This window comes from Zea mays, chromosome 10, assembly GCF_902167145.1.
Source record: "Zea mays cultivar B73 chromosome 10, Zm-B73-REFERENCE-NAM-5.0, whole genome shotgun sequence".
In the NCBI taxonomy this organism is placed as follows: domain Eukaryota; kingdom Viridiplantae; phylum Streptophyta; class Magnoliopsida; order Poales; family Poaceae; genus Zea; species Zea mays.
Window position 1 is genome coordinate 112,999,236 of NC_050105.1, and position 26,673 is coordinate 113,025,908.

General features: G+C 45.2%; 1 protein-coding gene across 5 annotated transcripts; it reads left to right on the forward strand.

Moving 5' to 3' along the window:
• Positions 1 to 14,609: 14,609 nt before the first annotated feature.
• On the forward strand, positions 14,610 to 19,936 carry LOC100280624 (dihydrolipoyllysine-residue succinyltransferase component of 2-oxoglutarate dehydrogenase complex). 5 transcript variants are annotated; one of them, XM_008663648.3, is made up of 13 exons: positions 14,610 to 15,044; positions 16,848 to 16,905; positions 16,979 to 17,018; positions 17,153 to 17,217; positions 17,308 to 17,382; positions 17,445 to 17,500; positions 17,588 to 17,632; positions 17,799 to 18,065; positions 18,142 to 18,236; positions 18,741 to 18,831; positions 18,910 to 19,020; positions 19,160 to 19,354; positions 19,442 to 19,936. In XM_008663648.3, the coding sequence occupies exons 1-13, from the start codon at positions 14,997 to 14,999 to the stop codon at positions 19,631 to 19,633; spliced, it is 1,338 nt and encodes a 445-aa protein (XP_008661870.1). In that variant the 5' UTR covers positions 14,610 to 14,996; the 3' UTR covers positions 19,634 to 19,936.
• Positions 19,937 to 26,673: the final 6,737 nt, after the last annotated feature.

The following is a 26,673-nucleotide window of genomic DNA, read 5'->3' on the forward strand; positions in this document are numbered from 1 at the left end:
CTCCCCCAGTCAGCTGCCTGTGGTGGGTTGTTTACGTTGGCTACGTTTCGATTCTGTGTACTTTGATTTATATTATGTAAATGGCTCTAGTCTGTAATATTATTACTTACTCTTTATTGTAATTCGAAGCATTGTGCTATGATGAGTCATTTATGTAATCGCTGTGTACGTGAATAACTGATCCTGGCACGTACATGGTTCGCATTCGGTTTACCTTCTAAAACCGGGTGTGACATAAGTGGTATCAAAGCCGTGCTGACTGTAGGACCGCTGACCTAGAGTAGCATTGGCCGTTTTAAGGACTTATTGATTATTACTCCACCCCATCCTTGATTCTGCTTCAAAATATTAGTCAGCTTGACTAATTCTATGTTGTTCTCCTATATGCCCCCTTGACAAAAATTATTTTATTCTAGTATGGTCTATACTTCTCTCAATCTATTAGATCTGATCTCATCTTGTGCTTGCGACATCTTTGTAGATGCCCCCTGACCATAGCCTTTAATCTTTTGGGACTCTTTCCTCATCCATTATTAAATTGCTACAATTTGACCATCTCTATTCCATTTTGTTATTGACATGCTCGTATCCTTGCATTTTTAATACCCTTATCCCTTAATCTAAAGCACTTACCCTTGTACCTCTACTACCTATTTAAACATTTCAGTTTATATGTCCATGATCTTACTGTCTTTTGAGACCCTTTCCTATTCTATTGATAAGTCGCTATCTTTTTGGCAATTTGTACTTTCTTGGTTTTGGTATGCTCGTACCATTGGAATCTTGCATACTCTTATTTTTATATATGCTTACCTTTATGTCCCAATATCTGTTTGAAGTATTTCAGTTAAGATGCCCTTGACCACCCTTGTTTCCTAATGATCCATGAGCGGTCATTTTATTTTGCACATCCTTGGTGATCTCGTTGTTTCCTTATAACTTCCTTGGGTAATGAATTTTTACTTCAACCCTTCTGTCGGAACCTCACTTATCTTATCCTTGATTGTTTTCTCCACCTTGCCATTTGGTGAGTCTTGCCTTGACTCTGTCCATGGATTATGCTTTTCATCATTATCACATTTACCCTTATCGCCTCTACATCTTACCTTGATGTTTATATTATACCCGGCCTTTAAAACCTTCTCTCTTCCATCTCAATTTTATAGTTGTATTTTACCTATTTTCCCTTGGTCGTATGCTATTCCTTGTCGCTTGCAAGTTTTAACTCCATCCTTGGTCGTGCTCCAGTTGAGTATTACCTTTACCTTTCTCATCTTTTAATCTTACCTTGGAGATCAAACTATGTCCGTTCTCTAAGATCTTCAATCTCCTATCCCAGTTTGGGAGCTGTGAGTTACCTATCTCTCCCTTGATTTCTTTTCACTTCTTGTCGCCTTACAAGTTTTGTGTTAATTCCATCTCTTGCTATGTTTTTATTTGCTATCACCCTCACCTTGTCGTCCATCGATCTTGCCTGGATACTCATCTTTATTCCTACTTCTTAAAAACCCCCTCTCTTCCACCTCAATTTCAGAGTGATAGTTTACCTATCGGGCCCTTGGACGTATCCTCTTCTTTTCCACTTGCAGATCTTGTCTGAACTTCATCCTTTGTGGTACTTATATCCTTGGTTCTTATGCACATTTACTTCCTCTCTTACATTCTTGTTCGGTATCACCTTTAGCCCTTGTAATATTCATACTCTTACCTTCATGCTTACTTTGAACCTCCCTTTAAAAGCCTTCTCTTTTCCATCCTTGTTCGAGGATAATGTCTTACCTATTTCGCCATTGACTGCTCCCCCTTCTTTGACGCCTTGCAAGTCTTGTCTAAAATACATCCTTTATTTTGTGTTTGTCCATTATCACCTTAACCCTTGTCATCCCTCGATCTTTACTTTGATGCTTATCATGTACCTGCATTTTAAAGCCCATTTCATTTCAAGAGTGAAGTCTTACCCATCCCGCTCTTGCTCGTTCCCTTTTCCTCTATCGCGTTGCAAGTCTTAGTTTTTGCTCGATATCACCCTTACCTTCCTAATATCTAGATCTTGCCATGATGCTTATCCTATACCTACCTTTTGAAATATCATCTTTCCCATCTCGATTTGAGACTGTTGTTTTACCTATCCTGACCTTGGTTGCATTCTCTCCCTTGTAGATTACAAACCTTGCTTTAGCTCCATCCTTTATAATGCTCATGCCCTTATTATGTATGTCTTATTATTCCCCTTGCCTTTCAATGACCTTAGAATAGTTTCCCCTTGGTAAAGAAAGACCACCATTTAATTAAAAATTACGTATAGCAACGAGATGTTTATTGTTGTATGCTTGTGTTGTTTGTCTTTGTGTTATGACTGATTTGCTTCTTTGTGATGAGTGTTGGTGTGTTGTGACCCTTGGGTCCGCAATGGAATCTGTTTACTAGGTGAGTGCCATAGAGTTAAGTAGTTGGGTTCTTCCCCTGCTCTCTCTAATCTGTCTATACTTACCTTTTCTCGTTATTCTTTCCTCTTGCACCTGTCCTTTTGGCAACCTCCAACGCCTCCAAATCAGTCAAGATCAGAGTCGGCAACATCTTCATCAAGTATGTATCAATGCTCTTGTTAAGGGGGTTAGCCGCTAACCCCAATGAAGACAATGCAATCAACATCAACCAACAAGATCAGATTGGCGCAGCGAAAGCGTGTGTGGGTCCTAACCCACAGGTCCAGGAGATCCTCAAGAATTGCATCAATCGGTCTCAAGCATCTGATGGTCAAAGCAACCAATCCACAAGTCAAGCCGGCGGAGTCAAAGTTGAGTTAGAAAAAGCTATGAAAGACTAATGAACCAATCTCATTTTCCTGCTAGCCTCTTCTTGAATCTCGAGGACGAGATTCTGTTAAGGGGGTTAGATTTGTAACACCCTGGATTTGGGGGTATAAAATTTCTTTTCTAATATCCACCAAATTCAGGTGTTACTCTCTCAGTTCTTCGCTTTCCTTTCTCTTTTCCCTAAAAATGGAGAATCATTTCGTTTTATATTAGCGTAAACCTAGTGGAATGAGCCCTAGAGGCACTTTGGTTGTTGCATTCATGCTGTTGCATAGTGTTTCTAAGTGCAAAATGTGTTTGAAATATGTTAACATATCTTATAGAAGCGCTCGGTAAATTTTCATATTTTTCGGAATATTTTTCTATTTTTCGGAAACCAAAATCCATTTATTTGTGGAACCTAAAAATGTTTTTAGAAACTCTAATTATGTTTTTTGAGTTCATTAGGTGCCAAAACATTTATAGGAATTTTTCTGGAATTTTTGAAAGTATCTATAATATTTTGAGCACAAAATATGGATTTCTAGGCTTTTTCGAATTTTAAAAATAGTAAAATCCGAATTTTAACTGAATTTTTATCTCGTCCAAACCCTAGGTATATATACATGTCCGGCTTCATCTCGTCGAGCCCGTTCCAGAACACCAAACGTTTCCCCAAATCCAATCCCTAGCTCCCGGTATTGCTCGCCGAAGTTCGGGGCGGTTCCAACTCCGGCGACAACTCCGGCGAGCAATTACTCCCAATCCGTGCATCGTTTGCCGAATCCGAGGGTACCGCTGCGTTTGTCTCGTCGAGGGCTTCGTCGCAGCGCGTTCGGTTCGTCGATTGGATCCCCGAATCTCCGGCAATCGACGGATTTCTCCTCGGCTCCGGCGAGGGTCTTCTTCCCCGGTGAGAAACCTCCATTGTTGCACCTAGGGTTTCTTCGTTTCTTCGTTTTCCCGTCCGTGCAGAGCCTCTCCCACTCTCCCCTCACCTTCCCCGGCGGCGGCGCCCCTCCCCCCTCCGTTTCCCCTCCTCGACGGCGCCCCTTTCTCCCTCCCCGGCGGCGGCGGCGGTGGCCGGCGGTGGCGCCCGCGTCTCGTGCTCCCGCGCCCGCGCGCACCCCTCCCCGGCTGCGATGGCCGCGCCCCTCGCGCCCACCCCGGCCGGCCCAACCCCGACCTCCCCTGCGCAGCCCCCTCCCCTTCCTTTCCTTTCTCTTCCATGGATGGGAGGAAGAAGATGAAGAGAGGAAGAAGATGGCAATTCTGTAAATTTAGTCCGCGCGAATTACAGTATGGTTTAAAACATTCATAACTTTTGCGTTTTAAACCCGATTCGATCCATTCAAGTTGCGTTAGATTCGTATTAAAATTATCTTAATTTAGAAATATTTATCCCAATTTTTTCACATTTTATTTAATTTAGTTAAACGTTTGTTTAACCAGTGGCTACTAGAACGACGTTTCAATTTAAAAACCTAATTTATGAATTCGATTTGCGCATTTATAAGTAGTTACCAATATGATTAACCTTAACTGAAATGTTATTTATTAATAATTATTTAGTTTAATCACATTGTTTATCTATTAGCTTCGCATGTCGGTCCGCGCGTGCCGCGGTGCTGTTTCGCGCACGTCGTCGCGTGTCGTTCGCGAGTGTCGCGCGTGTTGTTCGTACGCGTTGTCGCGTGCCGTTCGCGTGTGTCGCGCGCATTGCCGCGTGCCGTTCGCGCGTATCGCGCGTTGTCCGCGTGCTAAGTCGTTTGTGTCCGCGCGTTGCGCACATCGTGTTTGCACGTCGTGCGTCGTTAATTCGTCTCGCTTAGAATCGCTCATATTCATTAAGTTACTTGCTTAACTGTCAACTATTAAAATAGTAAGTTAGTCAAAACTAAGTAGCAGTATTAATTTACATTTGATTAATATAAATTAATATAATTATGTTGAATTGGATGTTCTAATTAGTACTTGTTTAACGTAAACGCGCTAACCCCTCGACCGTAGCTTCGACTATCGTGGTTCTTTTCCTCGCGTGACCGTAGAGGCGCTCTCTATTTTATATTGCTCGCTTTTATAACATTTTATCTTGTATGGTGTAATGTTCTTATGCATATATATGTTTGTTTGCTTGTGTCTGTTTGTCTTCGCTTCGCGTTGCGATTGGATCACGATTCGTTTCCGAACTTCGAGGAATCGACGGTCAAACTTCGGCGACCAAGTGATCTAGCTCTTTGGGTTCCACGAAGTTGAAGACTCTGAGCATCTGTTTGGTGAAGGCAAGTGTCCTCTGACCCATTATGTCCCATTTACTTTATAATACACTGTCCCGCATACTATGAACAACCTAAGGATTTACTAGCTTTCTATTTACCTTGTCCTTGATTTACCTTTTGGGTTACTATGGTTAGCTTCATGCTAGCGCTTTACTTTAATCAATGAACATGATGAGATACAATGATGATACTATGATTTTACTCTGGATATGATGATATACTTGTGGCATTTAGGGGACTCGAGCGGTTTCTCGAGTGCCTCTCCGTAAGGACCTGTTCGTTGAGAGACCACCCGGGATAACAGTGCAACCATGAGGGTGAAATGGGATGCCCTTAGCTAATTAATTAGAGGAACTAGAGGTGTAGTTGCTTCGCCGTCGTGCCGTCAATGGGGTCCAGGCACAGTGCTTGCTCTGCCGAGGCTGAGTGCCGAGGTTCTTTTGTTTTGCTTTTGTTAGTCACCCTCCTGCGGGGAGAGGTACTGTGTTTATCAAACTGGAGAAACCTAACGGGCGGCTATGACCTCTAGGGAATCTTTGTAAAAGCTACGTAGTGATACCCTGCCGGACCACCTAGGAAGTGATCAATGGGGAGTCATGATCCCCGGGCAAAACGGGAATCACGGCTCATGGGTAAAGTGTGCGACCTCTGCAGAGGGTTAGAAACTGATATATCAGTCGTGCTCACGGTTATGAGCGGCCTTGGGATCCTCTTTGATTAGAGATACTTGATCAGAGATGGTTGGTTCACAGGTGGTGACAAGGATGATGGTTTGACTATGGTAATGGTAAGTGGTATTCTTTCCGTTTGGAAAAGGTACTTTGGGTTAATAACTTGGGCTAATGTTAAAACCTGGCTCTCAATTAGTAATAATAACCTGACCAACTAAAAGCAACTGCTTGACCTTAACCCCAAATAAAGCTAGTCCACTACAGCCAAACGGGACATTTGCTGAGTACGTTGATGTGTACTCACCCTTGCTTTCACAAAACACCAGGTTGCCTTTGGTGCAATCTATGCTCAGGTAAAGAAGAAGACGTCGAGGCGAATCTCTAGGAGTTCCAGGACTTCAACGAGTTCGAGGATTAGGCTAGCGACCTCCCCCAGTCAGCTGCCTGTGGTGGGTTGTTTACGTTGGCTACGTTTCGATTCTGTGTACTTTGATTTATATTATGTAAATGGCTCTAGTCTGTAATATTATTACTTACTCTTTATTGTAATTCGAAGCATTGTGCTATGATGAGTCATTTATGTAATCGCTGTGTACGTGAATAACTGATCCTGGCACGTACATGGTTCGCATTCGGTTTACCTTCTAAAACCGGGTGTGACAGTGCCCCTGAGGCTGCTTGTCCTTCCGGAAGATAGCTTCAACCGCCTCCTGCCCAGAGGCGAACTTGGTGGCGATGTCCATCAACTCGCTTGCCTTGGTGGGAGTCTTGTGGCCCAGTTTGCTCACTAGGTCACGGCAAGTGGTGCCAGCGAGGAACGCCCCGATGACATCCGAGTCGGTGATGTTGGGCAGCTCGGTGCGCTGCTTCGAAAACCGCCGGATGTACTCTCGCAGGGATTCCCCTGGCTGCTGGCGGCAGCTTCGGAGATCCCAAGAGTTCCCAGGGCGCACGTACGTGCCCTGGAAGTTTCCGGTGAAGGCTTTGACCAGATCGTCCCAGTTGGAGATCTGCGCAGGAGGCAGATGCTCCAGCCAGGCTCGGGCGGCGTCAAAGAGGAACAGGGGGAGGTTGCGGATGATGAGGTTGTCATCGTCCGTTCCACCCAGCTGGTAGGCCAGCCGGTAGTCCGCAAGCCACAGTTCCGGCCTTGTTTCCCCCGAGTACTTGGTGATGGTAGTCGGGGCTCAGAACCGGGTCGGGAACGGCGTCCGTCGTATGGCCCGGCTGAAGGCTTGCAGACCTGGTGGTTCGGGCGAGGGACTCCGATCCACCTCGCTATCGTAGCGTCCCCCACGCCTGGGGCGCACCTTCTCTTCGAGGCGGGATCGACGGTCGCGGCGGTGGTGCTCGTTGCCGAGGCGACCCGGGGCTGCAGGCGTTGCGTCCTGCGTGCGCCCGATGTGGACCGAGGCCTCCCGCATGAATCAGGAAGTTGATGTGCGATGCTCCGGGGGGTACCCTTGCCTTCGGGAGGCAGAGCTCTCGACCTGTCGGACCGCGACGTCCTCCAGGAGATTCTTGAGTTCTCCCTGGATATGCCGCCCCTCGGTGGTGGATGGCTCCGGCATCGCTCGGAACAGTATTGCCGCTGCAGCTAGATTCTGGCCGACCCCACTGGAGGCCGGGGGCAGCCTTGCCCTGGCATCGTCAGCGATACGACGCTAGACGTCCCGGGCCTGATGACGTGCTTCTCCGGCGAGTGCTCGGCCTGCCCACTCCTGCTCGATGTTTTGCCGGAGCTGCACAAGTTGTCCTGCTTCCTCGTCGAGCTTGGCCTGCATCTCGCGGATTTGCTCGAGCTGTGTGTCCTGACCCCCCGCAGGGACTGGGACCACAGCTAGCTCCCGCAGGATGTCAACGCGAGGCGCAGGCCCAGGGGGATCGTCATCCTCCGGCATACCGAGGTGGCTGCCTTCGTCGTGACCCCTTAGATCGACGTGGAAACATTTGTGACTTGGGCCACAACCCTCGTCGTCAAGGCTGTGGCCATCATCGGAGCAATCGGAGAGGCAGTAGTCACATGCGGTCATGAAGTCTCGCATGGCACAGGGATTACCGAGCCCGGAGAAATCCCAACTAGAGTCAGGCTCGTCCTCTTCCTCGGAACCCGGGGGCCCGTAGGTCAAGACGACCATCAGTCGGTCCCAGGTTGACCACATATGGTACCCCGGAAGGTTAGGATATGCCTTTATGAAAGCGCTCACCGAAGCGGGGTCGCTTGGTGGATCTAAGCTGAATCTAAAAGGCACAGGGTGGAAAACGGACGATACCTTTCGATCGATGGACGGTGACGAGGTCGCGTCGGGGACGGACTGCACCGTTATCTCAGGTACGAGGCTAACGCTGTCACACCCGGGTTTCGAGGCACCAAGACCCGGGCGCGAACATAATCACCAGGTGCGCTGGGTCCAAGTCTCACACATATGATGAATCATGGCACAAGATCGAATGTCACATCTTTACTATATAATCGGAGTTTTATACAAAATAAATAAATAAATACATTATATGGAGACAACGGTCCAGCAACCCAAAGTTGACTGGGAGACGACGGCCTAGACCTCTCACGAACTAGTCACAGCATCCTCCAAGCGCCTCATCCTGCGGTACCTGTTCTTGACCTGTGGGGGGGTGTGAGACAGCAAGGGTGAGCTCACATATGTTCATCGCTCAACAAGTTGTGGGGAATAATGTGCATGAACTCGCCAAAGGTGGGAGCTCATGTGAAGTGTAAGGCTTACCAAAGAGAATGGTTAGAGCTGAGCATTGCTTTTAAAGTTGGTCAAAATTTTATTAGCAATTACTAAGTATAAGTAAATACCAACCCAATTAAGTAGTAGAACAAAAGTAACAACCTCACCTGCGATGCAATGCATATGACAAATTGAGTTTAAGTTCCATAATTTAATCATGTGAGTGTCTGAGCTGCTCATGACCGTGAGCACGGCTAGTATACCAGTTTTACACTCTGCAGAGGTTGCGTATCTTTACCCACAAGTCATGTTACCCATCTGCCAAGAGAAGGCCAATCCCATACACCTCTACCGAGGAGGCGAGGCAGGGTAACACTACGAGGCCTTTACAAAGTTCCACTAGCTTTAGAAAACCTGCTACAGTTTATAGGAAGCTCTAGTGCAGGAATCCCTCGGCTGACCGCCATCGCAGCAAAATCAACCTAGGACCTCCCTACACTGACCACTCCCCTACTGCCCTTGCCCCTTTCGGGTAAGGTAATCATCCACTAGCTTTCCTAGTTAATCAGCCAAGGGCGTCCATAAACCCTTGTGATAGCACTGTTTTCCCGGGTGGTTCTCCATGTTCCAATTAACATAACGATCTTAACATGAACAATAAATAACAACTGATAACAAAAGTATAATCATGAATAGTGTAATCTTCATACCCAAAACCACATAAAGCAATAGCAGGTACTACCCAAAAAGTTTAGTGGAGTCAAGGTATAAAGATAATCAAACTAGGGTAACCTGTTGGGTCCTATCAAAATTAACCTATGCAGATCATTATGATTAATCAGAACATGACTGGGTAAAAAGAAGTGATCAAGGGCACAACTTGCCTGGGACTTGAGATTCCAGGTACCAACTTGCTCTTCAGGTGACACGTAACCTCGCTGCTAGTCGTAGCAATACAAACAAACATGGTATGGACAAAATTAACATCACACCAAACATAAGAACAAACTGCATAATAATATTCTTCGCTGCGTAAAGAGATCGTAGAAACAAGAACCACTAAATTCAGAGTTACGATTATTAAGTTATGAATTTCTGAAGTTATTTAACGCTTAGAATAGGGTTATTCATGTGAATAATTTTAAATCAAGTTTCATGGTTAGACAAAGGTACTAGGTAATAAAAAATATTTAAACAAAATTAATGCCACTGGAATGAATCAATTTGGAGTTAAAATGAGAAAGTTATGAATTTTCTAAGATTATTCTATATTATAAATCACTTTCTAAAATTCTATTTACTTAAAACAAGGGCTAAGGACTGCTGGTACAAATTCTACAGAGCGCAGGGGCTAGTTTATAAAGATCCAGGGCTTGGCTGAAATTTGTTTTGACTTGGGAGGATGGCGGGTTGGTTTAACAAAAGTGCAGGGGCTCTTTTGAAAGAAGTGCACGGCGAAGGGGTAACTAGGATCCGAGCCACATGATTAGAAACCGAGGGCTAGGATTAGATCGGCCAAACACTGAACCAGTTGGTTTTCTGGGCCACCGGATTGAGGATCGACGGTCTAGATTTTAAAGTCACGCGATCGATTTTCATCCGCCCGATCAAGATCTAACAACCGCTGGTGAATCGTTATCGCGCTTCTAATCTTCACCGTTCATTAGAAAATCAACGCCACACGCCATCACCCCCAACTCAGCCACCAGTAGGGCGGCGCTACACCCAACCGCGGCGGAGGGTTGGCCGGAGTTCAGCCATCCGGCACACCAGTGCCCCAATTTACAAGCCCATACGCGCTACACGGTACTGAGATCAAGGCGAATTGGTCAAGGGCACACTTACCCATAGTTCGGATGCCGAGGTATTCCGACCACGGGCGGTGTGGATCTGCGGCGACTCTGGCCCGCCGGTGAGAAATTCCGCCCAACGCGCTTCCTCGCCGACCGGGATTCTTCCGCACATCCATCCCGTAGGCACCGGCGAGCACCATGGGCCACCAGTGCGACACCCCGAAGCTCCCAGACCAGATCTTGCCCTCCAATCGCAGATGCCGGTGAGGTTCCATGGTGGCGGCCGCCCTGCGCGCTCTCAGCTCTGTAACGCTACGCTCCGTTGAGGTAATTGCTTACCCACTCACTCCTCGCGATTACCAGGCACATGTCCATGCTTATATACCTGGAGTCAGGGGGGTTCGGTCCCAGGCTAGCAACGGCTGACGAGAGAAATCCGGCCAGCCTACTGAGTCCGCGCCCAAGGATTCGGGGAAACAACCCGAGCTAGAGGAACGCCCAGACGTGGGTCCCACCGGTCATATGGCACAACGAGGGAGGTTCCGTGCGGAGGAAGGTGGGCTATCAACGGCGAGGATCTCGACCGGATCTCAACAACCCAGCGATTTCTCCATCAGCCGGTACACACGCGAGGAAGATGCATTCTGTTGAAGGGATAACTGACGAGACGGTCCCACATGACCGAGACTGCAGGGCGCGAGACGGGAGCGAAACACAGAGGCTGGCATTGCGGGCTCGACCGGCAGTGACGCACAAGGCTACTGACATCGCGGCCCCAGGTGTCAGCGCAGTGGGGGGGAGTTTAGCTGGACTGGCTACGCGAGTGAGATGGGCCGAGACAGGTGAAATTGGCCCAAGACGAGTGGTTCTCTTTTTCTTTTTTTGTTTCTTATTTCATTACCCTATTTCAGATTTTTGTTGAATTTGTCTCAAGTTTTGAACTTCAATTTCTGAAACTACTTCACGTCTAAATTTCAACATGTTTTTGTAGAAACATTTCATTTATTTATACAACATTCATTTAAATATTTTAAACTTCCTAGTTATTGAAAGGCATAACCCACTTGTTTTATTGTGCATGAGAAATCGTATTATGACTATATATCTAATTCACATGTTTTAAGGATATCATTACATATTTTTGAGACTAAAGGATAGTCTCAACTCATCCTACCTAGAGAATATATATATATTCTAAGTTAAGTTAACCCAAAGAAAAGTTCAACACAGAAGCCAAATATAATTTAATTTTTAAGTTTATCTTCCCACTTCTTCATGCTAAATTTTGAATTCCAGTTGGGTTTAAATATTCAGATTCCCATTATTATGCACTTATTACAAAAAGACAACATCATGCCATGCATTTATCTATTTTATCTTGTTCATAAAGGATGAGCACCCCTATTTACACATTTTAACCCTACTTTCTTATTGCCTAAGAATTGGGTATTACAAACGCCCAGCAAGCCCTTCGTGAGTGTGCTGGCGTCATCTGTCCGCTTCGGGTTGGCATGTTGCGGGGAAACGACACTCGGCGTTGTCTCAGGCGCGAGGACAACGCCCGACATGTCCCCCGCTGGGGTGCCGGCGTCGTCGACTCGCTCGACAGTCGACGAGGTGCCGCCTCTTGCCTGGCCATGGTTGCCCCGCCTCCTCCTCCTGCGGAGAGGAAGGCGGCGGGACAAACCCGGATGCTGCTCTTCCGCCACGGGGGGAAGACGTCGTCGAGTCCGCCGCCGCCGGGCGGGCTGACGACCGTCGTTGTCGCTGCCGCGCTGCGGGGGAAGGAGTACCATGTCGTAGCTGCCGTCGAGGGACATGAACTCGAGACTCCCAAAACGGAGCAGCGTCCCAGGCTGAAGAGGTTGCTGGAGACTACCCATATGGAACTCAGCGGGAAGTTGTTCGTCAACACGCAGCAGGCCCCTACCTGGCGCGCCAACTGTCGGCGTTTCGACCCGGGGGGGGTCCCTGGACCGACGAGTAAAATTGTCGCTGCGTGTCCCAGTCCAGATGGGTTGGCGCGAGATGGAACACAAGGGGGAAAACGCGGCTCGTGTTATCCTGCGCCAGGAGGATGCACTCGCAGTAGGTGTTACAAGCGTTCGCGAGAGAGAGAGGGTGAGCCTGTTCATCAGCCCGTTCTCCCGCACGACCCTCCTCATGAGGGCCCTGGACCTTTCTTTTATAGATGCAAGGAGAGGGTCCAGGTGTACAATTGGGGTATAGCTATGCGCTAACGTGTCCGACAGAGAGGTGCCTGAGCCCTGTGTACATGCCAACGTGGCTGTCGGAGAGGTGCTAGAGCCCTGTGTACGCGGTATCGTGGCCGTCGGAGGAGCGCTTGAGCCCTGTAGAAGCACAGCTCTCGGGGCTCCTGGGACCTTGCTGACGCCTCCTTACTTCCGTAGGGGGCTGAGAACCACCGTCGTCATGAACGCACGCGGGGGGCCATCATTACTTGTTACCGGGGCGAGCCTGGATGGGACGCCGGTCTTGTTCCCCCGTAGCCTGAGCTAGCTAGGGGTAGGGTAATGATGCATCCTCCGTGGCGCGATCGGTCCGAGCCCAAGGTCGGGCGAGGCGGAGACTCCTCCTGAGGCCGAGACCGGGGTCGGGCGAGGACGCGATTCCTCCCGAGGTCGAGGTTGAGGCCGAGCCCTGGGGTAGGGCGAGGCGGAGACCATCTTCCGAGGCCGAGGCGGGGGCCGAGCCCTGGGGTCGGGCGAGGCGGAGACCACCTTCCGAGGCCGAGGCGGGGGCCGAGCCCTGGGGTCGGGCGAGGCGGAGACCACCTTTCGAGGCCGAAGCGGGGGCCGAGCCCTGGGGTCGGGCGAGGCGGAGATCTCCTCCTGAGGCCGAGGCCCAAGGTCGGGCGAGGCGGAGCTTCCTAGGGGTGGGCACTTTTTTACCATAAACCGAAAACCGAACCGAACCGTACCGAACCGAACCGAAATTTCGGTTTTTTCGGTAGTTCGGTTCGGTTTCGGTTTTTATATCTGAGAAGTTCGGTTTTCGGTATCGTAATCGGTTTTCACTGTATACCGAACCGAAATACCAAAAAAACCGAATACCAAACTTTATCAATTGTAAAATTTGATTTTTCGATTATGTGAACTAAATGTGTGAAGCAATTAAATTGTTATTCACTTATTTATATGTGATGTATGATGTATCTCTAAATATTTGTACCTATATAATTTTTACTTTTTAAAATTATGTATAATCTATCATATAAACTTGTTGCATGTGTTGTTTCGAGTATAAGTTTGGTATTCGGTTTTTACCGAAAAACTGAAGTAAAAAACCGATACCGAAGTTCTTGGTTTTCATTTTCTAGAAAACCGATTGGTTTCTAATGTCTAGAAAACCGAAGTTTTTTAAAACCGAAAAACCGAACCGAAATTTCAAAAAAAGCCGAATGCCCAGCCCTAGAGCTTCCTGTTGCGCCTGAGGCTGAACTTAGTTATTGTCAGCCTCACCCTGGCGGGTGCACAACAGTCGGAGAGGGGCGAGCGACGCTGTTTTCCTGTTAGGTCGGCCAGTGGAAGGTCGAAGTGACTGCGGTCACTTCAACCTTGCCGACTGAGGCACATGTGTCAGGATAAGGTGTCAGGCGATCCTCGCATTGAATGCGTCTGCGATACGGTCGGTTGGTGAGACGATTTGGCCAAGGTTGCTTCACAACGAAGCCTGCCCGAGCTGGGGTTCGGGCGAGTCGAGGGTGCGCCCGCTGCTTGAGGAGGCCCTCGGGCGAGGTGAGAATTCGTCTGAGACTTCTGTTTCCGCCCGAGGCTGGGCTCGGGCGAGGCGAGATCGCGTCCCTTGAGTAGACGAAGTCTTGACCTGAATCGTGCCCATCAGTCTCTGCACCTTGTGCTGATGGTGGTTACCAGCCGTGTTTAGGAGTGTTAGGGGTACCCCTAATTACGGTACCCGACCTGACACTATACATATAGCTATAAGAATTACTGGGCATCATTGTCATTTCTTCTGAAGTAGTAGCAGACATGTCGGTCTCCTTCGTTTCAGGACTAGCTACTTCAGCCTCGACAACATGCTTCGGCTCAGTGCATAAACCGAATCTTCCTCCGCTTCTCTTCTCACCTGTGTTGACACCCTTCGGTAAAACATAAGTTAATTACTTCTGAGATAAATTGTGAAAAGCCGTAAGTATCAATTAATTTTGAGGACCTTTAGCAGCAGGAGCATTTCCCTAACAGTAGCTCTCTCTTGAGATTAGTTCGTTTTTTCATAACGTGCTCAGACTACGAAATAGACGAAGACCTGCAACAAAGGTTCATAAAACACCTTCCTCCACCACATTATTATTAAAACAAAATTAATGGAACAAAGCTCCGAAAAATTGTCCACAGGGCAACGAGCTCAGACACGAACAACTGTCAGAATTAACGGAACCAAGGAAGCTGCTGCGTGTCACAGTGCACTGCAGTGCAGTGCAGTGGAACGCGGTGCGAGGCCCGAGGGGTTGGCACACTGGTGGGTGTGGGAGACTGGGAGGGATCAGCACCGGACCGGAGAACGCGAAGCGACCAGAGGGCGCCCGTGGCCCGCGGGCCGCCCCCATTCCATTCCTTCCAGTTCCAGATCCCATAATTGCACGCGACACTACACCGCCCCCTTCCGCAAGTCAGAGGGACATTGCATTGGGGAACTACAGAAAAGGGTCCGAATCGAATCCGTGGTGCACTGCCCCTTCCTCCCCCACAAGCCGCCGCCGCCGCCGTGAGGACTCCGGCGAATGGCGTCCCGCGTCGCCTCGGGCCTCCTCCGCCGCCGCGCCGGCGCCGTAATGCCCTACCTCTCTTTTCTCTCTCCGATGCATGTACGTCTGCGGCTAGCTTTTGTTCCCCCTTTGTTGCGGGCAGCCAGCTGATTTAGGGTTAGCGAGGTGGTCTGACGCAGCGGCCCTGTCCGATGGCTGTGATCCCCCTTGGAGGAGTTCGTCGCGGTCTGTGGCTGCGTCTGGAGAATAATCTGCTACCCTAGTGTTGATCTGGAGAATAATCTGCTACCCTAGTGTTGGCTAGGGGGTTTGCGACCAGGGCATTGATACTTGAGAATGGTCTGTACGTTGGTGCTTGGTGCACCAAGCTCGCCTCCTCTAGGATAATTGTTTGGTACGCCTTGCACAGATTAGGCCTGTATCAGCTTCTCTTTGCTATTGCTGCCCATTCCATGTAAATTTTTATTGCAGTTTACTCACCAAGGATTATGAGGTAGGAACTCCAGATGGATGTCAAGTAATGTTTATCAGACATTTAAAGGAGTCTAGGGACCTAATTAGAATTTGTCTGCTACCTTTTTCTGATATGAAGACTATCGCACATGATTTTGTCAGCCAATTCTATTCCTTGTTGCTATTCAACTGCTGAATGTTTTCTATCTATCAATTAAATTAAGAGTAACTCGTGTTGCATCCCAATTCAATCATAAGAAGCAAGGATGCAGTGGTTGATGGAGAGTGGAGGAGTGGGACTGAGATTTCGTGCATGCTGGATGGTCCAGAGGGTGAGTCAGACTTTGAAGTATAAAGGGGAGTGCCTTGCAAGCTTGTGATGGGAGAGGAATTTATATTCTTCTGCTTTGCAGACCATATTCTGTAAATATAAGAAATTGAGCAGTCAGCAACATTTCCAACTGACACAAAATATAGCAGCAATGGTCTCCATTATATCTAGCAGTGCTTAGTTGTACCAATAACAGTGTGCATGTTTGGTTTGGTGCCTTAGTTTGGCAAATTTTAATACACCTTTTTGTAGTAGCTCTTTGGTTCGTGCTGCTGTTCTGGCGTGCCAAAGAATTTTCAGCTCCAGACCCCTGTTGTGTTAATGTCAGGGGGGTCTCGGCCTAGGGGCCTTTGTATTAGGGGTTGACAAGTCTTGTTTCTCCTATGTTTTTTTTTCTTAATATAATGACACACAGCTCTCCTGCGTTTGTTCAAAAAAAAAGACCCCAACTGTCATATTATCAACTTGTAGCCAACCTTCAGCTCCAGACCCCATCTGTCATACTATCAACCAGTAGCCAACCCTGGCGTGAGGTGTGTCTTGCAAATCATTAACCACACCATAGGAAAGTTTTGGCACAGGGTGTGGCTATGGACTTTGCTACCATTTGCCACAATGTTTTGCCAAACTTGCTGAAGGTTAGGCTGTTAGGTGCTTAAAATCTTTTCCACACCTTGGCAAGCCTACAAGAATTTTGCTATATTTTTTCTGAGGCGTTGGGACGTAAAACCTAGCTTGGTAGAAGTGAATCTTGCCATAATGTGGCTGAAACCGAACAGACTCAAATTGTCTGACCTTAGATGCTGCAAACTATGCTAAGTTGTGGCTGAAATTAATCGGGCCCATAGATTGGATGAGGATCAAATAGGCTCAAATTGCTATTACTGATTTACAGTTCATTTGAAAATAGTTCACCAAGTCTTCTTGGTTATGTGAAATCTCAGAATTTCTATTCCATTTCATGTTTGTAGCAATGCTAATGCACAAATGATACACAGAGTATAAGCTTCTATAATTTTGGCAATCCTTCACTTCAATTCTCTTCCTCAGTCCTCACTGTTGTACTTCTGATTTTCCTGCAGACACTAGGCCTCCTAAGGAGTTATGCACATGTCAGAAGCTACAACAGTCAACTTTCAGGTTGTTACTTTGACTAGCCCTGTTTTTAGTATTTTATTTCAACTATTGACTATAATACATGTGTTCTTCTCAGCTTTGGTTTCTGCTACATCTGAATGCTCAAATCTGCCGAGGTAATTATCAGATAGCATGCTCTAGTTGATGAATATGGATGCCATTACTGACCTCATGCCAAATAATCAAATATTTTCTCTTTCCATTTTTAGACATTTATGTATTACATTATTGCAATTGAATTTTGTAGAAGATGCTATTACTTACCTAATCCCTCTCCATACCAAGTTTGGAGTAGGTCATTTGCTTCAGACAACGGTAAGCCACAATAGCCTTTTGGGGCAGATAGTTTTAACAAATGTGTTCCTTCTTATGGCTTTATTAAGTTCTATTTTTCATTCTATATAGGAGACAAGTTTGAGGCTGTTGTGCCCTTCATGGGTGAATCTGTAACTGATGGAACTCTTGCTAACTTCTTAAAGAGTATGCTCTCTCTCTCCCCTCCACCCCCTCTCCCTGTGATAACATTTCCTTTTTTTTAACAGAACCTGGAGACAGAGTCGAGGCTGATGAACCTATAGCGCAGATTGAAACTGATAAGGTATTGGTGGTTTCTGTTTGAACATTAGCGTAACTTCATATCTGCTAGTGGCCATAACCACATGACTTTTCCTTCCTTTTGCTCCAGGTCACTATAGATGTCGCAAGTCCTGAGGCTGGTGTTATTGAAAAGGTAAATTGTTCTGCTCTTTCTACCATCCAGTCTGCTTTCATGGCTATACTTTACTTTTACTGTGCAGATGTCAAGAATACACACTTGATACCATGCTTACCTGTTCATAACAAGATCAGCAGCTGTTCACATACTGAGTGTCGCTATTTCTGACTGTTGTTTACAGCTCATTGCTAGTGAAGGCGACACAGTTACTCCAGGCACTAAAGTTGCAATCATATCCAAGTCTGCTCAACCTGCTGAAACACATGTTGCTCCATCAGAGGAAGCAACTTCAAAAGAATCATCTCCACCAAAAGTTGAAGATAAACCAAAGGTAGAGGAAAAAGCCCCAAAAGTAGATCCTCCCAAGATGCAAGCACCAAAGCCAACTGCACCATCAAAAACATCCCCTTCAGAACCACAGCTCCCTCCAAAAGAACGAGAGCGGCGGGTAAGGCCGATACTATCCATTTACAGAGTTCAGATGCTGTTGAAGGATATGCACATATTTTACCATGATATTGCAGGTGCCAATGCCAAGGCTCAGGAAGCGTATTGCAAACCGTCTTAAGGATTCTCAGAACACCTTTGCAATGCTGAGTACATTTAATGAAGTTGACATGTAAGTGTTCTCAAGCATTTTTTTTCTAGTAGATCGCTACAGTAGATTTCTGTCTGTTTATTTTATAATTTTGCTATTGTCATCATTGCAACTGTATAAAATGGTGGCACCTGCTTCTGTTTTTGGGCAGTTTATAGATGTGGGCTGTATTCAGGCAATAAAGAATGTAATCTGTTGAGCTACATGGCAACATATTGATTGCTTATCCTTGCCTATCATCCTGACAGTAAACAAACATGTGTTAACCTACTTTAGATGAAAATACGTGATTATCGTCTATATGTATATGCTTATAGAAGTTGGTTTATTTATTCAGTAACACTGACAATAATCCAGTCATCTATTGTGCAAATATCTGGTGTATCATTATGCGGTTCAACTTATTTATGTTCTTTTAGATGTGAACTTAAATAATTATCTTTTGCCATGCCATTACGATCCCTTGAAGGTTGTAGTGGTGTATTTTCCTTATCTTATCGCTGTATCTTATGATTTATTATGCAGGACCAATTTGATGAAGCTTCGTTCTGATTATAAAGATGAATTTGTCACAAAGCATGGTGTAAAATTGGGTCTTATGTCTTGCTTTGTCAAGGTATTTGCCAGTCTTAGGCGTTGCAAAGCTTTTGCACCATACTTTTATGTGGCTGGCTAATTATATTTGTTTTGGTAGGCTGCTGTTTCTGCACTTCAAAACCAGCCAATTGTCAATGCTGTCATTGATGGTGATGACATCATATACAGAGACTACGTAGACATCAGTGTTGCTGTTGGCACTTCCAAGGTACCATATTGCTTACTTGCTACTCTGGTGACTGATGTATCATCTTTCTTGTACCTAGAACTAGAAAAGCCAAAATGGCCTATAGTTTGGGGTGGTCAGAGTATTTACTATGTATATCACTAATTGTAATATTTTTCAGGGCCTTGTGGTTCCTGTTATCCGAGATGCTGATACCATGAACTTTGCTGACATTGAGAAAGGGATAAACAACCTTGCAAAGAAAGCAACTGAGGGGGCGCTCTCAATTGATGACATGGCAGGTGGAACATTCACCATCTCCAACGGTGGTGTCTATGGAAGCCTCCTCAGCACACCTATCATCAACCCTCCACAGGTAACTGCTGCACATTTATCAGTAGCAACACAATTTTGTATCATGTAGATGTTTATTGATCTGAAATGTGATCTATGTGAATTGCAGTCGTCTATTCTGGGGATGCATTCCATTGTGCAACGCCCTGTGGTTGTGAATGGTGACATCCTTGCGAGGCCAATGATGTACCTTGCGCTGACTTACGACCACAGGTTGATCGATGGCAGAGAGGCTGTCTTCTTCCTGCGGCGCATCAAGGATGTTGTCGAGGACCCCAGGAGGTTGCTGCTTGACATATAAATTCATGCACCAGCGCTGCGCTGCCCTGCCGGACTGTTTTGTGCAATTGTGCTTATCTGGAAATAATGCCATGGAAATTTTTGACTGATGAAAAAGAATTACTTCCTCAGAAAGACGAAATCTGAGCTGAGGATACCGAGGTTTTTCTCTATATAATCGTAGAAGAGCAAACTCAACTCAACATGAGGTCATGTTTAATTTTCGGATCTGAGATGTTCCATTACGGGATGCAGTTCCCACAAACAGTCATTTTATTTAATATGCAAGAGCAATAGAGCTGCTGCATTTTTGTTTGTTGGTTCACAATTTCGCCTCCAGCTGGCCAGCCTGCAACTCGAGGAATCTGGATTGTATAATGTGACGTTGGAGCGGTGCTGCAATCGCACGCTCTGTTGAATGGTCTCGACTTTAAACTCGTCCAACGTAAAGTAGGAGGAAAGGGTATAAGTGTATAACAAAGGTAAAATGGATGAATCGAATCCGGAGGAAAGGGTCTAGGAGTTTGGTATGGGTTACACTTTTTTATTTCCCATATTTTTTTGGTTTTGGGAATGAAATGGATTGGAGTACCGTTATCTTATTTTTATAAGCTAACAATCAGTAACAGTAACTAGAAAGAGGTCTATTACCATAGGGATTCTATAAGCACAAAACATTGCAAAGATCTTGTTCAAATAGAAGATATGATCAAATTTCTAATAGATAAGGTAGAAATCCTAACAGATAAAAATAGATTCTAAGATATAAGGTGAAGAGTCTAACAGATAAGTCATATCATAGCGGATGAGAAATACACACGAGTAGATAACCAACTTGGTATCTATGATGTGACTGCCCTACTCCTGACTATAAAAGGAGGTGTATGAGACCCCTCAGAGGTAGATCATAGGAGATCATGTCTCATCAAGTAATATAGCACCACCCCATATAGGACTAAGATATTATCTCACATCGAGAGCCAGATAGAGTCTGAACCTAGATAGAGTCCAAACATATATAAATTTTCATGTCTCATGTGTCTTTACCTTCAACTTTCAATCTCGTGATCTATCCCATAAATTTAATGTCTCGCTAGTTGGCACGCCAGCTAGAGGACATCACAGATTAACTTTGAGTTGATGGCAACCATGAAGTCTCGCATTGGGAGACGAGTTCATCCTTGGCACCTTGCGGTTCGTCGTCGATACATTAGCTAGCTTCGTCTTCGGCTTGGACTCGGATTTGACTCCTAATTGGACTAGAGTTTGACTCCTACTTGGACTAGGATTCGACCCCTACTAGGACTTGGATTTGACTCTAGTTTCATCTACGACTTCGACTCTTTCAACTCCTACTTGGACTAAGATTTGACTCCTACTATGGACTCAAATTCGACTCCAACATCGTTTTCTACTTAAACTTGGAGTCAACTACAACTTCGACTCACATTCGACTCCTACTAGGACCTAGATTTGACTCTAGTTTCATCTACGACGTGGACTTAGGTTCTACTCCTTAGATTAGGATTTGACTCCTACTTGAACTCGGATTTGACTCCAACTTTATTTTCTACTTGGACTCCGATACCATCTCCTACTTGGACTCGTATTCAAGTACAACTTCATCTTCTCCTAGACTTGGTTCCGACTCCAACTTTGACCCCATCTTCAACTGACTCATATTTGAATTCAACTCCATCTATGACTTGGACTTGGATGCAACTCTAGTCTCAACTACAACCTGGACTCAAATTTGAACCTAATTCTACTTTTGTTCGGGTTCAGATTTGTCTGAACTACTAGAGGACCAAAGTAACTATTACCCCAAAGGTGAAAAGTTCAAATACATATTATAGAGGCATTTTCTTGCTTTCAATAATATTGCAGGATACAAGACATTACTACTTAGTATAAGGATAACTTTTACAATTGGCATTTGATGGATCCGATTTCTCGAGGATTCTATGTTGGCAATCAATCAAATAAATAAGGAGTGGACATACAATCATGCCAAGACGATGACCTATTCCACTAGGATTTTCCTACAAATATCACGTGGTTGAAAACATCTTGGAGAAGAATGGTATCTATCTCCCCATGGACTGAGTCGTCCTACGGGTTGGGCTCTAAGTTTGTTTACCCTGGTACTTATTGAATACAACTTGAAGATGACAATATCATGAACATATAAGTTGCTTTTATGTTTTAGTTTCCTTTTATATTAACCTTTTCCCCTTTCAACACCTTGACAATCATGCTACACCCAAGATGTTGGAGGGCTACTAATGGCTATGTGCCAACACAAATCAATAGATAAAGACTTGATGATAGAATCAAGTCCCATGCCAACTCCTCAAAGATATCTAATTTATGGAACATCGACCAACTGCACTAGTTCCATGTTTTAAAGTTTTTCTTTATGATTAAGTCTTTCTCAACACCTCGGTCGTCACTACACCCGAGATGTTGAGGGGCTATCAATGATTATACATCAATATTTCATAGAAAGTTATAAAAAAGGTGACGTGACTATACTGATTTCTTCTTAAATTTTTCTAGAAGGACTAGCAATTGACTTGGAAGCCTAAGACTGTAAAAGGTCATAAATCACTTGACTGAAACTCTCTTAGGTGCCTCCCTGTCAAGACACATTTTGGATCCGTGGCTCAATGTTGCAACATCACATGGGCTAGTCCGATTTGTCATAAATAGTTCTAGCCATCCCTTACTTCTCTCACCCTAGACTCGGATCGTCACTCTAAGGGTACTAGGTGTTGCACACATTGCTCTAACTACTTGGACATAGCACTAGGTTAGATTTAAGATTCCTCCAGAAGGGCAACAATACCACCTATACGACTCTGTTGTCGCCTAAAAATTGAAAATCCCCACGCGAGCATCAAAGTACTAAGTCTATAAGGCTCTAATCAACAATCCCTTTAGAGAAGTCGGCAATATCACCTACATGGCTCTGCTGTCATATACATACAAAAGTCCCTACACGAGCAACTAAAGACCCTATACTGGTAGGTACATAGAGGTAGAGTCCATGAGGCACAATTATATTTCAAATGTCTAGGACCATGTCTATAGGAATGAATCAACTAAGGTAATTAGCTCATCGTTCCCACAAAAAGGATATGTTGTAGTACAAAAAGGTTGCTCAAACCAACATCAACAATAGATGCCCCTTAATCAACTCAAGCGATTTATGCCATCGAGACTCCATTCTCGTGACCTTACAACCCGCTCAAGTATCGCATTAGTTTTGTCAACATCTATGTTTACCACATATTAAAAAGGACTCACTTAGGATGTGGTTGATTATCCTATAAAAGACCCATCCCACAAAGTATGAGAGACTAAGCCTACTCTAAGCATAATAATCCATTGTCAAGTTTTAACGTAATTATACCCAACAAGTAACAAGGTGCAAGGTAACAAATTAAATGAAGGTAAATGCAAGAAACGTAGGTGCTACATAATATATAGACATATACCACATGCATCTCATAAGATAACACAATATCAAATTAATACTGCAAAATTTAGGATCATAAAACATACTTAGATGCTTGCCTAATGCTTCAATGAATTCCTCTATGGGATTGGCTTTGATTTCAAGCTCCTTGGGCCCGGTCTCCGGATTTTCACTATATAATATGTAAATGAATGTAGGCATTAAAATGATCCTATGTATGCATGTAATCATGAGAATGTTATGAACTTGAATGATGCAAGAACATGGAATAAACAACACATCACGGTTATACAACACACAAAAGGGTGGTGGTAAAGGGGTGCATGGCATGTTTAGAGAGGGAAAGCAAACTTAGCATACATTTCCCAACTTCAAGGGACATCAATTACCATGCATACTTAGACAAACTACAAAACGTATCTTCACAAAGTCTAGTACATGTTTACAAACAACAAGGAAATCAACTTCTTGCTACATACTGGTAATTAAACCAACTACTGTAGAAAGCATAAAGCAAGCATGTCAAGAGTTTCTACTGAAGCAAGCAATCAAGAATGGGAAAAGTTTCTACAACCATATATCCCGCTACTAGTACTAAAACAAGCTTGACAATTACTGTAGCAAGCTAGTAAGCAAAGCAAGCGAGTTGCCAACCTTTGAACGACGATGAGGAAGACGACGACGATGATGTAGGCACAACCAACAGTAGACCAGGGGTGGATAGATAGTGGCGTGAAGGACTGAAGCGTCCCGATTCTCTGGGACTCAAATGTGATACAATTACTAGTCCCAGGAGGTTAGTAAACACATTTATACATCAGATGATTCCAGATCTGCTTAAACGAGACAAACCTATAAAGGTGGCGAACAACTTTAAGAGTTAGTCCACAACTCGGGACATATCATCAGAGTGGGGCTGAAGCAGCCCGATATACGCAGTGAAGCAATTCAGCAGTCCAACAGCCACAGGCAAGGTTGGGAACAGTCGTAACTCTTACCCGATCTCCTTTTTCTGAAAAACAACAAATAAGCAAGGGTGAGTACAAACGTACTCAGCAGCCCACCTTCACCCGCGGAATGGGGAAATCAGATATAATGCATGGAATATGTGGAGCTCAGGATATTTTGTAGAAACAACAATATTTTATGCAGAGTTGTTTTGAAAAACATTTTGTATTTTTGCAAAGCGCATCCTCTCCAAAAGGAGCAGGAAGTTTTTCAGTATTATAACAAAATCCCCTGGACTAAACCATCCAGGTATCTCAGCAGTTTCCCACTGGTTTTCCTTTTCAAAAACAGTTACTGGACTTCCCGTCCACCATAGCTCACGGCTCAACCGCCGAACCTTTTAAAAACCACTTTTCAAAAGCATCTCTTTTTTTGGAAAACAAAACATTAATTGCCATACCATACCAGACTCGTCCATTCCTGTGGACACAGACTATTCGAATAGGTTTTCAAACTCTGCGCAGAGGTGTACACTTTACCCACTAGTCCGGCTCTGCGATCTCATGATCAATGAGATCCAAATCCGAATCTCTTTCTTTCCTCGCACGTCCTAACCTTAACGGTTATCCGGAAGGAGTCAGGCCACCGCCATGTCCAAACCGGACAAAACTTTCCCCCTCCTTATCCTCCCGGTGCTCCCCAGCCTTCATAACCCTAGGGTCGGACCGCACGAGTTCAGATTGAGTGACTGCCCACACAGTCTCGAGTGGTTGTACTATTAAAGAGTACAGGTAGTGAAGATGACAAACCGGTCCTTATATGAGGGGACAATCCTTCTGCTCACGCCTAAACCAGCTGAGCCAACACCTTAGGCCCTCCCCTAAACCAGGGAGTCCCTGATTATCCCACTCACAAGGTGATAAGGGTGAAAACCCTTCATCACACACATTTTGAAAAGAATTTTCTTTTGAAAACTCACACCTGTTCTCAAATCATTTAGAACATATATATCAGGGATTGATTGCGGCAAGCGACTGGGTGACCATAATAACTTGTATCAAAATCATATCATGCATAAAATAACAGGCTGAGGGTTGTGGTTGAAAAATCATAGGTAATTTATGCATCAAAGGGATCCAGTGAGCTTGCCGTGCTTATTCGGCGAAGGGGGAAGGGGAGCTCGCGGAACTGGCTTCTGGCTCCACCGCGTAGCGTAGACTTGCGGATCTGGCCTCCACGAGACGGCACGAACGCTCCGATAACTATGCAACATGAACAAGCAAATATACAAACGAGCAAGTATACCAACAAATATTTAGTATAGTGGTCAGAAAAGCGATACATGGATGGGTAGAGTCTTGAGTAGAATATGTGTCATGTGGTGTTGAGATACTACTAGTGGTGGAGCGGAGGTGCTTACCAGGAGGGTGGACTGGAGGCGAAGCGACACTATGCGTGTAGCCAGTAGAGCAGAGTAACTGAGTGAGTGGGGTGTTTGCCTTGGCTGAGGGTGTTGAGTGTGTGTGGAGAGGGAGAGGGTAGCTGGGTGTATTTATAGCTGGGTGTATGTGGTGTAGCACAGTGAAGTTCACTGTTGGTGAGAATAGTGACGAATGAATCGTCTGACTTAGTATGAACAGGAGAGTTATAGGCAGAATATGGGACAAGAGTATTTTGGGAGTTTTCTGGAATATGGACCATGCTTAAGGGATGACATGGTTGGATAGGGAATAGTTTGATAAGAATTTAGAAACGAGAATTATTGGAATCTGAGTTTGGGAGCCTGGTTCGAAGGAATCTCAAAGTTAAGTGTGCTTAACTTGGAGAAACCTAGGATGGGTGACCAGATGGGAAGTTCCCTACTGGAAGGAAAATCACAGTCACCGGAGTTCGTATGACTGGAATATGGGTCTGGCTGGTCTTAGGTGGACTGGACAGCATGATGTATGAGTAGTTGAAATTTGGGGTGATCGGCTAATCGATGAATAGTAACGATGAATAGTGACGACGAAAAAGTTACTAGATATCATCGATGAGTAGTAACGATGATGAATAGTAACAATGATGAATAGTAATACTGAATAGTAACAATGGTGAATAGTGTCGGTGAATAGTAACGGTGAATAGCGATGGTGAATAGTCGTATGAACGAACGATGAACGATGAATAGGAACTATGAACGAACAATGAACGATGAATAGGAACTACGAACGAACGATGAACGATCGAATGATCGAACGAACGAACGATCGGAATTCCGGCAGCATAACGGTAAGACAAAGATTATTTGGATGAACGAACGGACGAACGATCGAGTGATCGGACAAACGAACGATCGGAATTTCGGCAGCATAACGGCAGGACAAAGATTATCTGGAAGAACGATGAATAGGGACTATGAACGAACGATGAACGATGAATATGAACTATGAACGAACGATGAACGATTGAATGATCGAACGAACGAACGATCGGAATTTCGGCAGCATAACGGTAGGAAAAAGATTATTTGGACGAACGAACGGACGAACGAACCATGAACGATCGAATGAACGATCGAACGATCGGACGAACGAACGAACAAACTAAGAACAGGGGACGAACGATCGAAGAACGACCGAACGATCCTTGTG

Coding starts and splice junctions, on each gene's coding strand:
- LOC100280624 (XM_008663645.3), top strand. CDS start 15,701: ATGCAGTGGTTGATGGAGAGTGGAGGAGTGGGACTGAGATTTCGTGCA. Junction 17,501..17,587: donor CGCAGATTGAAACTGATAAG/GTATTGGTGGTT, acceptor CTTTTGCTCCAG/GTCACTATAGATGTCGCAAG. Junction 19,355..19,441: donor CTATCATCAACCCTCCACAG/GTAACTGCTGCA, acceptor TGTGAATTGCAG/TCGTCTATTCTGGGGATGCA.